The 15,609-nt window shown below is 36.2% G+C and overlaps 1 protein-coding gene across 3 annotated transcripts in view; it reads left to right on the top strand.

The window, feature by feature from the left end:
• LOC105034770 (serine/threonine-protein kinase CTR1) overlaps nt 1-15,609 on the top strand; it is an 87,764-nt gene that overhangs the window by 32,067 nt on the left and 40,088 nt on the right. For all 3 annotated transcript variants that reach the window (XM_029261716.2, XM_029261715.2, XM_029261717.2), the window contains exon 8: nt 12,659-12,727. In XM_029261716.2, coding sequence (XP_029117549.1) covers nt 12,659-12,727 — 69 coding nt within the window. The remainder of the gene's footprint in view (nt 1-12,658; nt 12,728-15,609) is intronic.

Below are 15,609 nucleotides of genomic sequence, written 5' to 3'. Positions count from 1 at the left end.
TAAAACGTCTTAGCAGCTAATGAACCTAATCATCCAATTGGCCAGGTAAGTGAGATCGGTAGGAGGGTATACCATTAACTCACCGTAGGCAAAATTGTCTAGGTGAGTAGCCTTCCAATTAAAAATTATCGATTGAGACTTGCTTTAGACACCAAATGGCTTATTAGTTTCAATTAGTCAACTTAGGTGAATCGGATTCAAGCCATAAAATTAGATTAGGTCTTTAGATTGATTCAATTCTACATATGGGGTTTAATCAATTCAATCTACCACACTTGTAGAATTATAAGCCCAATTGATCTAATCCAAATCAACATTTGACTCGGTTTGATCAATAGCTACATCGATTTCAACCCAATATAATCTAATTTTAACCTAAGATGTAATTCCTTGACCTAATGCAAAACTATCCATGCCCAACAATTCATGCACTCACTAATTTCAGGTCATGGAAACAAATTTAAGATCTAAATTCATTACATAAAAAGTAAATTTTTGATTCTCGAAATACTTTCAGAACATGCATGCAATCATATATCATATACATGAAAAATTTTAGATTTTTCAAAAATCAAATTTAGATCTAAACATACCATCATGTATTGTATATACGAAAAATTCAGATCGTAGAAATTTAATTTCTAACCTATGCATGCTTTTATATATCGCATATATGAATAAAATTCAGATCTAAAACACTTTTCAGATCATAACATAAACATATACATCTCATGTATAAACTAAAATTAGAATTTTGAAAATAATTTTCAAAACTTTCATGCTACTTTCATATATATGAACATGTGGCTCTGATACCACTGTTGGATTTTCTACAGGTGCCAGTATACGTGGATTTCAAAAATTTTTCTAAATCCAAAAACGTAATGAAAAAATTAGATTAAAATACTTTTAATCTAAGCATGCATTCATCATATGAAAGCACCTATAGATCTAGTTCGTATGCTGAACTTAACATAAATTAATTTTAGGATGAATAAATGAAAGCCTGTAATCAATTCACATACTTGAATTGCTTTCCCTTTTACCTCAAACCTGTAACTGGAGTTGAATCCAATTCAATCCTTGGATCTGGGGTTGAGCAGGTTCTGAATCAGCAGCACAAGCGTTCTGCCTCTACGGATATCCACAGGGCCGATCTGGATAAGCTCCTCTTGATACAACTCACTTGAACTCAAAGCCTAAATAGGCTTGAACCAAGCCTAGATAGAGATCAACCCTTGAATCTTTTTTTTGATTTTTTTTTTTTGATTCTTGAAGAAGTCAAGTACCTTTCTTGATCCCTCAATTAATTAAGAAAAACAACAACCAAGAAGTGGTTGTAACAAACTTCCAACAAACTTGGGAAGAAGAAGAAACTAACAACTTGGCGCCAACCTTTGACACCAAGGAGAGATGTCGCCCACCTCTCTTCTAGAATGTATGCCTAGCAACATTCTAGAACCTTCGTGGATATAGTTATCGTATAATTCATTCTTTTGACTCTCGATGCTCAAGGACGACTTAGGGTTAAACTGTCAACTCAGAAAGAGTGGTCCATATTGTGTCTCAATCTCAAAATTCTGTCTCCTCACTAGGACTATAGTCAGAGTTTTGCTGAATTGAAATACAGTGATGCATCATCTTTAATTTTATTTGGAGCGATCAATCCTATCTTGACTCGCACTCAGACTTCACAAGTACTTGACTGTATCCAAAAACTTTCCATCATCGAATTAGAAATTTCGATAGTCCGACATCAAAATACAGTGAGTTGCTTGCAAGTCATCGAGACAGTCTCAGGTCAGAGGGACACATACCCATATCTCATTAGAGCAACCCTTGACAGCAGAGTGCTTCGGAGGTGGTCACGCTTAGTGAAACGTACTCCTATATTTCACTCGTATGCCATACTCGTGTCATCACACGCTTTGGTTAAGAGGACAACCAACTAATATGGTACATAATGACCTATACTCGATACAATTATCATCTTGGTAACAATTGTATTATTTGATCGCGAGCAAGATTTAAGAACCACACGATAAATCCTCCTTTATCGTTTTGAAAGTAGCTCTAAAGACTTCATCATAACATATGAGTTCTATTTAGGAAAATGTATTCCTTATGATGAATCTGCCAAATAATATTTATCATTTTATAATTCATATATATGTATAGAGCACAATCATCTACAACCTAGATGATTGGTCTTAGGACATATTTCTTAACAACTCTCATTTGGATTAAAGCCAATCAGATCGGTATCAAATATCCATCTTCCATTTGTGATCATCGAACTCCTTAGATCGATTGCTCTAGTCAATGGATTGGTCAAGTTCTCCTTTCAGTCGATCTTCCTAAGGTCGACTTTACCTCAATCTTTTCAAATAAGGTAATTGCAATGCAGAGTATTTAATTCTCAGATGGAACATCAGTTCTTCAGCTTGAGCTATGGCTCCAGTACTGCTGTCAATACAGAAGGACTGGACCATCAACGAAGGATGCCACTCCAAGCTTGCATGAACTTCCATAACTAAACAACTTTTTTACCAGCATCAAATGCCGCAAAGAACTTTGTATCGCAAATGAAACTGGCTATTGAATACTGCACGGAATCTTTTCAGCATGTTGCTTCTTTTTTAGGATAAAAACATAATCTGATATAACTTTGTCATTTCGATCCGACTAAAAACTGAAATCAATATTCCACAGGTTTTAAGTTAGATTCTCTATAAACGAGCCATTGGTCTTTAGTATTTCATAAATATTTAAGAATAGTTCTCATGACCTTTCAAATCTTTATGGAGAACAGAGATGACAACCAAACTTTTATTTCCCGTAATGTAGGGATGTCATTTTTGATTGAGAGAATTTTATCCCAAATAACACAAAGAATATTAATACAGAACTATTAATCCATTTGTACATGGAGGATTTTGCTTCGTTCTCAATGAAGCCATATGTTCAAAATGTATATTCCAACTCCGAGAAGTTTAATTCAATCTGAACGGATTTGAGGATTGCCACAAGAAAAACGTCTCGTCATAGTCAATACTATAATTTTGATGAAATCATTGGTAACCTGACAGAATTAATAGGTCTTCATCTTTCTGTCTGCGTCTCTTATCCATCTAAAATTCACTTACACCCTATGAGTCTTATCCCGTCAGGTAAATCAACGAATATCCATACATTGTCGATCTTTATGGATTTCATTTCAGATTTAATGGCTCCAAGCCATTTCTCAAAATTAGATCCCTGTATAGCATCCGTATGGGAGATCAAATCTCCATCTCGAATTTAGAAACCGAAGTATCTGTTCGGTTGATACGATACTCTACTGTATCTACTCAAGGATGCCTTTACATCGGGCTTCGGATTTGATCTAATCAACTCTGATTCTGTTGGTTTGTTTCAGAGTCGGTTCCTCTACCTATCAAGTTTCATCAAACTTGTTCTTAATGGCATCAGTTCTTTCATCAAGGAACTTTTTCAAAAAGAATGCCTTAAGATTCATGAACATCTCATATTTATCAGAAAGGTAGAAGACATATCTCTAATATAATATTTATCAGATCAAGATCCAAGCTAACCGGTTTGTGAACATTTCACATAAGCTTGATACCCCAAACCATAAGGTAAGAGAGTATCGAATTATCCAAGTCCATATCTTATATGAAAATTTGATGATCAATTTGCTCGGAACGTTCTTAAGCATATATCAAGTAGTCTCTAAAACATAACTTCAGACAAACTAGCAAACCTTATAGTGGATCGAACTATGTCTAATAAAGTTTGATTCCTCCTTTCAGACACCCTTTTAAATAGTGATGTCTCAGGAGAGATCCATTGAGAGAGAATCCAATTCTCTTCAAGACATGTCAAAAACTTACTGTAAAGATATTCACTTCATTGGTCAAATCAATGAGTTCTAATACTCTTTGCAGTTTGTTTTTCTACCTCATTACGGAATCGTTTGAATATTTCAACCAATTCGAACTTGTGCTTCATAAGCAAGATGCACCCATGTGAAGATATGTTGTTAAAGATTTTAATATAGTAAGCCCTCTGGCATTTGTGTTCATGAGTGCCAATACATCAATATGTATCAATCTTAGAACATTGCTGGCTCATTCACCCTTTTCAATAAAAAGTGACTAAGTCAACTATGTCAAAGGTAGGCTTCAGTGACATTATCTAATCTAGGATGCTAGTTAGATGTATACTTTGCACTAACAGGCTATGGTACTGAGTTTATATCATTTTCAATTTTTCACTCATTATTGTAGTATCATTCACAATGATATCATAATAATCATTCTTATTGACACTATCAATAAGATTGGACAATAGTGACAATCACTTAAAATGACATCATTAGAGTTGAAAACAAGCTCGACGATTCCTAATGTTAAGACCGAAACAGACTTCTATCTCTTATATTCAGGAGTCTCTAGTCGTTTTCAAACCTTCTATTATTTTTAAGTCTTTTGCAACTATTTGCAAACATGGCTTGTACTGTCGGTATCTTATACCCAAGTAGTAGTATTATCAATAGAGAAATTTCAAGGAGTTACCATATAACTATCTTGACTAGCAATCATTTGCTGATTTCTCTTTTGGGCCTGTTTGGGTCAAGGGAACCAAAATATCGAGGACCATTCCTCTTCAAATAATCCATCTTCTTTTAAAGAAGCATTCTGTCTGATTATGGTTAGTCTTAGACTTTTTGATCAATTAACTCAAAAACTATACTTAACTTCTGATACTGCCTATCGAAGTTAGATCCGATAATGTTGTCACTGTTAGACAGTGAACAGAGCGATAATATTCTAGCCATTTTTGAAAAGAAAATAATTGACCTATTAGTATATGAACTATTTTAAGTTTAAAAACTTAGATTTTAGTGTAAAAGTTCTCTCACTATTTTATACGAATTGGTAGTCTCTACCTCTAATTCGAGGAATTACTTTAATTTCTTAGCGAGTGCTAGAATCCACACAAACTGCATTTGGGCCTGAGTGTGGCTCGGCCATTCCTAGTGCATCCATGGGTAGGTTCATAACTAATTGTTTCTCTAAATAATTTTTAGCAATCAGATTTTGCCCCAGGTATCTCTTTAGCAGGCGTGTGGCGTCTCTACTGAAAAACTCAGTTAGGTCCAACCATTAACCTGATTACATCAAGTGCATCCAGCAAACAATGTTCAGGTCCGAGTGTGGCTCGGCTAATCTGACCATTGATCTGAAGGACACAACAAAATGGTCATATGATGAATGATAATTCTAATACCCAATAGACATTAGGCATGTGATGCCTTCAATGCCTATTTAGAATATTGGATGCATTATCATGCATCTTAATTGGAGGCTATGATCTAGTTTTCTCCATAACTAACTCATTTTATAAATTTAATAATTTAGAAGATTTGATTAATTTATTTTAAAAGTAATCAGTCGATCTGCAAGTTATAAATTTTTTCACTGACTTCACCAAGTCACGTAAAGGATTAGAGACTAGCTGGTCCAATCGACAAGTCGTAAATCCTTCCACTGACTTCACCAAGTCATGAGAAGGACTAAAGACAAGTCGGTCCAGGGCATCTAAATCAGTCATATTGATTAATCCTAACGCATGGGTCAACTCAAGTCACCCAGCGTTCTAATTAGTCCAATAACTCGGACTTAACCATTGAGCCTCAATCAATGTCCATTAGGTTTAATCAAAGACACGGACTCGACCTTCTACAACTATTGTGTTTGGTCTAGAGTATCTTTGACCTAATCTAAATCAACTATTGGTTAGATTTGATCAACTACTCTTTTTAGTCCATTAGGTCTTTGATTCTAACCTTAGGTCTAACTCAATTAAAAAGGACCTGATTTGAGCTAACCCATGCTCTATATTTTATGCAATGTTATTAGATCTTTAATCACAATTCTAGATTTAAAATATATTTCTTAATTTTTAATTAAATATAGCATTAACATGGGTTAAGATTATTAATTAAAACCATCTCAATTTTGTAAAATAATTTTACATCATTTTTATATAAAATTTTCTGTTCTGAAAACTAGGTCGGTTCATCTCGAACTGAGTTGGCTCACTTCAATTGATCGATTTAGTCTGATATTTGATCGACTAACTGATCATGAACAGTAACTATTATTGTTCGGCCTGAGACAATTGGATCGGACCAGTCAACACTGAGCGGACTAAATCAGGAGACTAGTCAACTCAGTTCAAAACTGAGTCGGCTTAGTTGGCGTGCCAACAAGTATTATATAGTTTCAGATCTAAAAATTTTCGCATAAACTGAAATAAAATCAATCATAAACAAATTTTAAATTATATCTAAATATTTTATGATTTCAAATTTTATTTTTCATCATTAAAACAATTTTAATCATACAGATTAGATGTTCTACTTTTCATACAACTCATGCTTTGTATCACATACAACAAATTCTAGGGTTTCATCATCTAGGGTTTTACAGAAATGTAAATTCTTCTTTTCACGTTCTTCTTTATGGAATTAAATCACATGGCATCCCTACACGCAATAAGAGCACCTTATCGAATAGAAAGAGAGGATCTTTAAACCCTTCTTGCTTCTATGATCGAACGGCTTGGTGATCAACCCAATCCAAGTACTTGTTAATTGAATCATCTAATCTACTCATATATCATATATGCAAAAATTTAGATCTAATCTAAATTATATCAAATCTGATTTTTACATTAGATCATATCTAAAATCAGATCATAATACATCTCATGCATTACTAAATCTAGATTTCAACTTTACATGCATATATGTTCATGTCATAACGAACCTTCGGTCTGATACCAATTGAAGGGAAGCGTGGTGGTTTTATGCATGCATTTTTAAAATTTTGCAGCGAAACATTCATATATTAAACAATTTAATCTACAATGCATGCATAGATCTAATCTAAAACTATCATACAGGATTTATGACATGAACTAATATGCATGTATGTAAATCTGAAATCTAAAATTCAGCAAACATAGATCACATCTATATCAAATCAAATCATATTTGAAGTATATTTAGATCATATCTAAATATGAATTGAGTTTAAAACTCCATATCTGAGCGCGGGTAGCAGATTACTGCATCCGAAATTTATAGTAGTTGGTTCTTCATGATGCTCAGTAGTCGCATACTTGTTTGGTCTCTACAAGTATTCAAACGAAGCTTTTGTGCTGATCGATTTCTCTGAGAATGCTAGCTCGCGAAGACACCATGCTTTGGCTGATCTAAGAGGAACATGAAGAAGATGAAGAACAAAGAGACCTTCTCTTTTTCTTTCTGAATCCACGCATCAAATCTCTATGATAGAGATCAAGAGAAGAATCTTTTTTTCTCAATTCTTCTACGCACAAGAGAGAATCTCTCTTCCTTTCATGCCTTTAAAAAGAACTTTTCTCCTCTAATTTTTCATGATGAAAGTCAGATTTAATCTGATTTCTTATGCAGAAAATTACATGAAATCGTAAGCTCTAAAAGAACCCAAAAGAGATACCCAAGAAAAGAACCATTATTCTCCTTTCTTCTTCTTTTTTCTCTTTAATCTAGAATCCTAGGAAACCCCAAACACCCAATCAGATTTTTCTGGCATTTTTTTCTAAATTCTCATTTAAAAATCAGATCCAATCTGATTTTTATATTAGACAAAAATAAGGAAAAAAATATGAGAGAACAACTTCTTCAAGGCTGCGCACAAGAAAGAAGACCTTTCTTCTTCCTTCTCTTTCTCTTGTTGAGAATTTTTCTTCAATTTTTCTACTGTAAAACCAGTAGAGGAGCCTCTCTTTGATGCTTAAGAACCAACAGCAAAAGCCTTGAAAATCCCTTCAAAGAGGGGAGGAGAAAAGGAGCTTCACGCGTGGAGTTATGGGGTGTCCAACTCTTGGATGCCCCCTTCTTTCTTTTTGGCAACCAAAAGAGGGGGACGGCTTTTTTTCTTACACGAATGAGAGGAGAGGGCGTGGCACCTTGTGTGGGGCATGGATACTCATGGTTAAGAGGAGAGGAGGCGTGAGGAATCTTAAATAGATGGGTAGTATTGAGTTGGTTAAGTCTTATTCCAAATAGAGCTCATGAATCTTGTTCCAACTCTAACTAATCCTTGGACCTAATTCTAACTAAGGAATTAGTTTAACAAACTAATCAGGTCTTAGTCCAATTATGCAAACAATTAGGCTCCAATTCAATTAGAATATTAGTTAGATTAAGAACCCTATCAATCCAGGGATAGATTCTTAATGGATATCAGGAAAGCTATTGATTAATAGGGCTTGATCCAACCAATAAGGTTTGATCCAATTAAACCTAAATTTCAAATTAAATTCTTTTCATCCCTAAGATCAATTGGAATAAGTCCTGTTATCCAATAGAGATGCATCCAATCAATCCAAAGCCAATCTAATTGAATCCAATTTAATTGATTTGATCCAATCTCCATTGCTCAATCAAATTGAGTCAATAATAATCAAATTAATTAATTGTTCTTCTAATTTACCAATAATTAGTAAATAATTTATTGCAATCTTTGCACTGGATTAATCATCAATCATATTGATAATTAAATCCTTCAACGATTCATAATCATCGATCAGCCATTTGATCAGACAAATATTTCTATGTGTGTGATCCTACAGGTTCGAATCTAAGCCGACAGCATAAGAATAATTTCCGTATCAATCGATGTAACCATTTAGCAATGGTGATCCGACATCCAGATAGGCCGAATGTATGCTCAGCAATATTTTAGAACCTGCGTGGATATAGTTACCATATAATTCATCTTTTTGACTTTCGATGTTCAAGGACGACTTAAGGTTAAACTATCAATCCAGAAAGAGTAGTCCACATTATGTATCAACTTCAAAAATCTTGTGACTCCTCACTAGGACTACATTGGTCAGAGTTTTGTTGAATTGAAACACAGTGATGCATCATCTCCAATTTTACTTAGAGTGGTCAATCCCATCTTGACTCGTACTTAGACTTCACAAGTACTTGACTGTACTTAGAAATCTTTCGTCACCGAATTAAAAATTCGGATAGTCCGATATTAAAGTACAGTGAGTTGCTTGCAAGTCACCGAGGCAGTCTCAGATCAGAGAGACACTTATACCCACATCCCATTAGAGCAATTTTTGACAGCAGAGTGCTCCAGAGGTGGTCACGCTCAGTGAAACGTACTCCTACATTTCATCCGTATGTCATATCTATGCCACCACACATTTTGATTAAGAGGACAATTAATTAATACGGCACACAACGATCTACACTCGATACAATTATCGTCCTGGTAACAATTGTATCATTTGATCGTGAGCAGGATTTAAGAACCACACGATAAATCCTCCTTTATCGTTTTGGAAGTAGCTCTAAGGACTTCATCATAACATATGAGTTCTATTTAAGATGTATTCCTTATGATGAATCTGCCAGATAATAATTATCATTTTATAATTCATATACATGTATGGAGCACAATCATCTACAACCTAAATGATTGGCTTTAGGACACATTTTCCAACACTAGTGATATCTAGCAATATGCAGTGGCAATCCAGCAGAATTGAAATAGAATCTCTAGGTATAGTTAATGTATGATACAGTTCTTTTATCGTGAGTCCCGACTACATAGCAGGTCATGGATAAATCGTCAAATCTCATCATCAGTAATATGATAGATCTGATCAATTCAAGTGCAATAGTGATTTCAAATGAAAATTTTTTTCATTAGTCACACTGCTATGGCCATAGACTTGTGGACTCAGTTTCTCAAATTTCATAGGACTATTTTTTATCAAGATCGATAGATCCCATATAAATGCACACGTTGCTCGCATAGCTCAAGCAACTGAAGCCAACATCCACTATAAAAACTCATGATCGAGTTAATATTTATGTGTAGTCAAATTATAGCAGTCTTAGTGTAAGCAACTGTGACATTGCAGGTAAAGGACCAATCATACGACTACAGTATCGAGATAATCACTGATGATCGAATAGAAATCCATATGATCTCTCATGTGGTTACGCTCAGTATAAGTTGTTCTCTAATAATTACCTGCACTTTTTGCTCAGTGTCTCTATACTGTAGATTAAAGACTCATTTTTCTCGAAGAAAGCGAACCGTACGCTGGTTTATCTAGATGAATTACCGTCTCCACGATTGTCCTATGATCGGGAGCAATTTAGAAATCGATCATACATGTCTTTAATTCTGAACACTTGAGAATATGTATCGTAGCATCAATTCCAAAGACGATTCAAGGACATATAACACTTGAATAAAAAATGAAAACATGCTCTTTATTGATTAAATCAATAGTTTAAGTACAAATATGTGTCATAGAATAAAAATGTGTCAGCCAATAATTGGCTTCTAGGACATACATCTGATAGGATTTACGTTGCGCAAGGGGTAGCTTGCTGCTAAAGTGGTGCGGCATGAGGATCTTGCCAATGAGGGTTAAACATTAGCATATATTTTATCTTGAAGGATTATACCATTAGAAGATGTGTGGTACCATGACCCTACTATAGAAAAAATATGGTCATAACTTATGGTCGACGAAATGAATTTGATATTTTGAAAGAAATTGGGATTCATGAAAGGAAAATTGAATTTTGAGAAAGATTGGATTCACATTTATGATGCCTAGATAATGTTGCATATCTGGTTTTGATTTTGTATTGATGTGTTTCGCATGCTTGTTTCAGTAAATTATTATTTTTCTTATTGTCTAATTAATCTAGTTAAAGTGTTTATTGTTTACTGGACCGTTTAGCTTATTACTCGATATCTTATTATTTTTATAGATTTTGAGAACTAAGATGGCACGGAGATTTTCTGGGAGAGTGATTAGAAGCAAAGTTCTTGCCTTTTTATTTTAGAGTTTTATTTAACTTTAACATAAGATGATTGGATACTATTGGAATTTTATAATACATTAAGTTTAGATTTTAGTTATTTAAATTTTGGATTTACTTAATGGATTATTTATTTTACTGCTTGCTTTATGATATCTTGATGAGATGTCTTTCGTGCTTGTGGGGAGAGTTCTCTATGAGTATACGGGTGGTTGCTCTGACTCTGGGTGCGATTTTGGATTGAGGACGACGTTATGCTTCTCACTTTGTAGTTTTATTAATTCTAGAGAACTTAGTAAATTAACTAGTTTAACCAAATTAAGTTTTTTCCATGATTTTCTTTTTGAACTTTCCCTAGATTCGATGGTGGGTGTATGATTTACATCTAACAACCAGAGGGAAGAGTGCAAGGGAATGAATCACAGTGAGATAAGACTAGATCTTGTCTGAAGTCAAGGGATATGGGAGAGGAAGGATGTGCTGTATATGGATAAAGAGATCAGTGAGACTTCAATAGAAAGATATATATATATATATGCATGTGCGTGTGTGCATGTATGTGTGTGTCGTTGTAAAACTAATGTATAGGGCAATACCTATAACTTTGGGAGCCAATAGAGTACCTAGGGGTGGGAGGGTGCGTGTGTGTGTGTGTGTCGTTGTAAAACTAATGTATAAGGCAATACCTATAACTTTGGGAGCCAATAGAGTACCTAGGGGTGGGAGGGTGTGTGTGTATGTGTGTGTGTGTGTCATTGTAAAACTAATGTATAGGGCAATACCTATAACTTTGGGAGCCAATAGAGTACCTAGGGGTGGGAGGGTGTGTGTCTGTGTGTGTGTGTGTCGTTGTAAAACTAATGTATAGGGCAATACCTATAACTTTGGGAGCCAATAGAGTACCTAGGGGTGGGAGGGTGTGTGTGTGTGTATCGTTGTAAAACTAATGTATAGGGCAATACCTATAACTTTGGGAGCAAATAGAGTACCTAGGGGTGGGAGGGTGTGTGTGTGTGTGTGTGTGTGTCGTTGTAAAACTAATGTATAGGGCAATACCTATAACTTTGGGAGCCAATAGAGTACCTGGGGGGGTGTGTGTGTGTGTGTGTGTCTGTCGTTGTAAAACTAATGTATAAGGCAATACCTATAAATTTGGGAGCCAATAGAGTACCTAGGGGTGGGAGGGGGTGGTGGGTGATAGAACATTTATTGGGGATCCACAGGAGATGTCTATTAAGGTATCAAGTGATGTTTCAGGATGCAGATTTTTTTTTTTTTTGGGTGGTGGGGGGTGGGTGTGTGCTGTTTTGCTGACTCTCATTTCGACGTGGCTCCACTGCTATGATTGGTCTGTTGGGGAAGGCCTACCCTTTTTCTGTAGCCCAGTAGTAGCCAGCAAGCTGACCTAGCTTAAGAAAATGCAAAAGGGTTCCATGACATTTGTTATGTCTTATCTCTGGGTTGATCCATGTTTGTGTCCAACCATTACCAATACCACCTCCAAGCCCTAATGGAATTGGTGGAGTCGCATTAGGTTGACATCTAGTTGTTAAGGAAGACTTGTAGCTCTGAAATGCATCCAGATTTGCCAATCCATACTTCGGAACTTAGCTATAGTACTCCTAAAACTGAGAAGCAATGTTTTTCATCAATACCCGGTGATTTATGGTTTAGGATGATTCTCATTTATAAAGTTGGAGTTGTGAAATTTGTTATTTATAAAATAAATATAAACTGCAGGATGTTGCTGTGAAGATACTCATGGAGCAAGATTTCCATCCAGAGCGTTTCAAGGAGTTTCTGAGAGAGGTATGCTCAAGATAACCTTTCTGCAGGTTATTTTATGTGCTTCCCCTGGCCTTCCTTTTTTTCTCATTGTTCATTTATCTGTTTATAGCCAAGCTAGCCTATCAGTTTCCAGGTGTGAAACTGATATAAGCTGGTCAGGTTCAACCTCCTGTGGTCTTTTTGGTTTACCGGGCTCTTGTTAACAAAATATGCATGCATTGAACATGGAGCAAGTTGATGAACTTAAGTTATTAACCAAATTAGTTGTTCCAAATAATTTAGCTGGCTCCAGCAAGTACATAAGCTTTTTGCTGATTAACAGCCTTGGCAGTGTTGTAACTATTCAACTTGTCAATGTTCTGCCTGGCTTGTGTTTATGGCCATCTCTGGTATAGTCATACTGCTATAGTTCCATTAGCATCTCAATTTCAAAACATTATGTTTGTTTATTTAAGTTTGTCGGTAAGTAGAGTGCTGTAACTGGCTGAGTTTAAATTATTCTTTGGATATCCAAAGTGCACATATCTTGTACTTGCAGTCAGATTTTTGTTGGTAATAATTGCTCCTCATAGTTCATACAGAAAATTGTCAATGCAATCTTCTTAATGATTTGTTTTTTCTGATATTCAAGTATTATTGTGTAAACCATATTTTACAGACATTGAAGACTACATGCTAGAAACTCAAATACTACTTTGGGTAGACAAGTATGTGCCTGGAAGCTGTAGGATGAAATCCATTTATTATAGATATCGCCTACCATCTTATGGGCCCCTACTAGGGCTTATCAATTGACTCTGGCAGATTCAGTTAGGGTCAAATATTAGTTCAATCAGGCCCTCACACCAAGTTAATTAAGCAGAGGTTGAATCTGGTCCTCAGGCTCAAAATTATTTTTGAAGAGCCTAAAAGAAACCCAACTTGATAAAAGCTCAGCTTGACAAGGCATGGAAGTGTATGTCTAATATATGCTTGATAAAGTGATGATATAGTTGATCAGTTATTTGTTTATTTTTGAATTTATGATTAGTGATTAAGGATTTAATTAGTGGATAACTTGAACACAGAGAATCAGGTTAAACTATAATTCAAGCTGAAATCAAGCTCAAACCGAGCTTGTTCGAGCTTAATGTGGGCTTAAGGCGATATTGGCTCTGTTTGAGGTTATGAACCAACCAAAACAAACATGTAAGCTCAGTTTGAAATTGAGCTCAGCTAGGCTCAATCAAATAATTAGTGAGCTAATCTTGATCTTAAACTTAATTACTCAAAATAAATTTCAAGCTAAGCTTGATCAAACCTAGACCAAATCAAGCTTGGTTCCCCTAACTTCATAAATGTAGATCACAGCTGTATGCTCAGTGAACTTATAGGATCAGGATTAATTTAAACCAGAGCAAAAATTTGTGATTTATCAGAAAAAGGGAAAGCGTCATCAGCTAGAACATATCAATACATGAGCGAATTGCTTTTAACATTGCATTGGGATGAATTAAGCCGCAAGCTTTTACCAGAAGTGTCATGACCTGGAACCTAGCTTTGCCAAAATTCCAAGGTTGAGCATGTCGAATACGTTAGAGCATTGTTTTTAACATCGCGTTGGGATGAATTAAACAGAAAGCTTTTATCAGAAGTGTCATGACTCAGGACCTAGCTTCCCTAGGGCGACTGCAATCTTGATAAACTAATGGCCTGAATTCTCAGTTTGTTGATGCAGAAGCACAAAATTATAAGTTGAAACCTTGAGGCAAGTAATTATACAATAAAGGCCATCTGTTTGAAGTAGAGTTAAATCTCATCCAAATTTTATTTTATTATTTTTTTTCACAACACAACTTTGAAGTCAAACCAACCAAGACTTTATTCCATCATCTTGTAATGCACAAACTAGTTCATCTAAAGACACATTTTACATCCTTTAAAAGTCCCTCCATACTTTACTAATACAATCACTGCTATGAGTATAAGCCTTACCGTAAAAGGCTCAAAAGGGTCAAAGCAGCATTTGCCGAACCGTCCCAAACCGGTTGGTTCAGGATGTTCCAAGCCATACCGGCGGCAAACTGGGACGGTTCGGCTGGGCAAATCGGAACACTGGAGGAGGGAGAGAGAGAGAGAGAGGAGGGGAGAAAAAGAGGGGATGACATCGTCGGAGGCCAGCGATGGCTTGTTGAGGCTGTTGAAAGGCCACGGAGGCCTTCGCAGCTCGGTGTCGCCTGACAGGATGTTTAATCAAGAGAGAAAGAGAGAGGGGGAGTGATGATATGAGAGGGAGGTGCAGTCAGTGGAGAGGTTGCTGGAGGGCGCCGAGTAGCCGTTGTGGTTATCGGGCAGTGAAAAAGGTGTGGGCGAAGCTACGGCCGTAGAATAGGGGCGATCATTCCTATTCAGTCATCCTATTTTTAAAAACGATGATAAATAGTGAAGCTGGCAAATTCATTGCGAGCTTCACTTAAATCCATTACTGGCTTCACTGTTTGAGAATTTTTTTAAAAAAATCTTAGAAACAGTGAAGCCGATAATGGGTGTGTCGGTTTCACTTAAGTGAAGCTGATAAACTCATTGCCGGCTTCACTGGATTTACCGGCTTCACTATGGTTGGAGTTTTTTAAAAAATCTCCGTGAAACATGGACGATCGTCCTTGTTTCATGCCCTCGGTGTTGCAGGCTGCGATTGCACCATCCGACGGCCACGGTGGCTGGCCGAAGGCCCTTTGGCGTTCTCTCCGGCAGCTTTCCCTCCCTCCTTTTCTTTCCCTCCCCTCTCTCTCTCTATCTCTTCTCTCGATCGAGCATTGGCGAAGGAAGCGAAGGTCTTGGTGGTTCTCTGAGCGTGCCCGTGGTCTGTCTGTGGCCACTGCCGGTGTCTTCTCTAGCCACCCTCCCCCTTTTCTCTCTCTTTT

The sequence above is a fragment of the Elaeis guineensis genome, chromosome 8 (assembly GCF_000442705.2).
Source record: "Elaeis guineensis isolate ETL-2024a chromosome 8, EG11, whole genome shotgun sequence".
In the NCBI taxonomy this organism is placed as follows: domain Eukaryota; kingdom Viridiplantae; phylum Streptophyta; class Magnoliopsida; order Arecales; family Arecaceae; genus Elaeis; species Elaeis guineensis.
The sequence above is the reverse complement of the archived record's forward strand: the minus strand, read 5'-3'. Positions and strand labels throughout refer to the sequence as shown.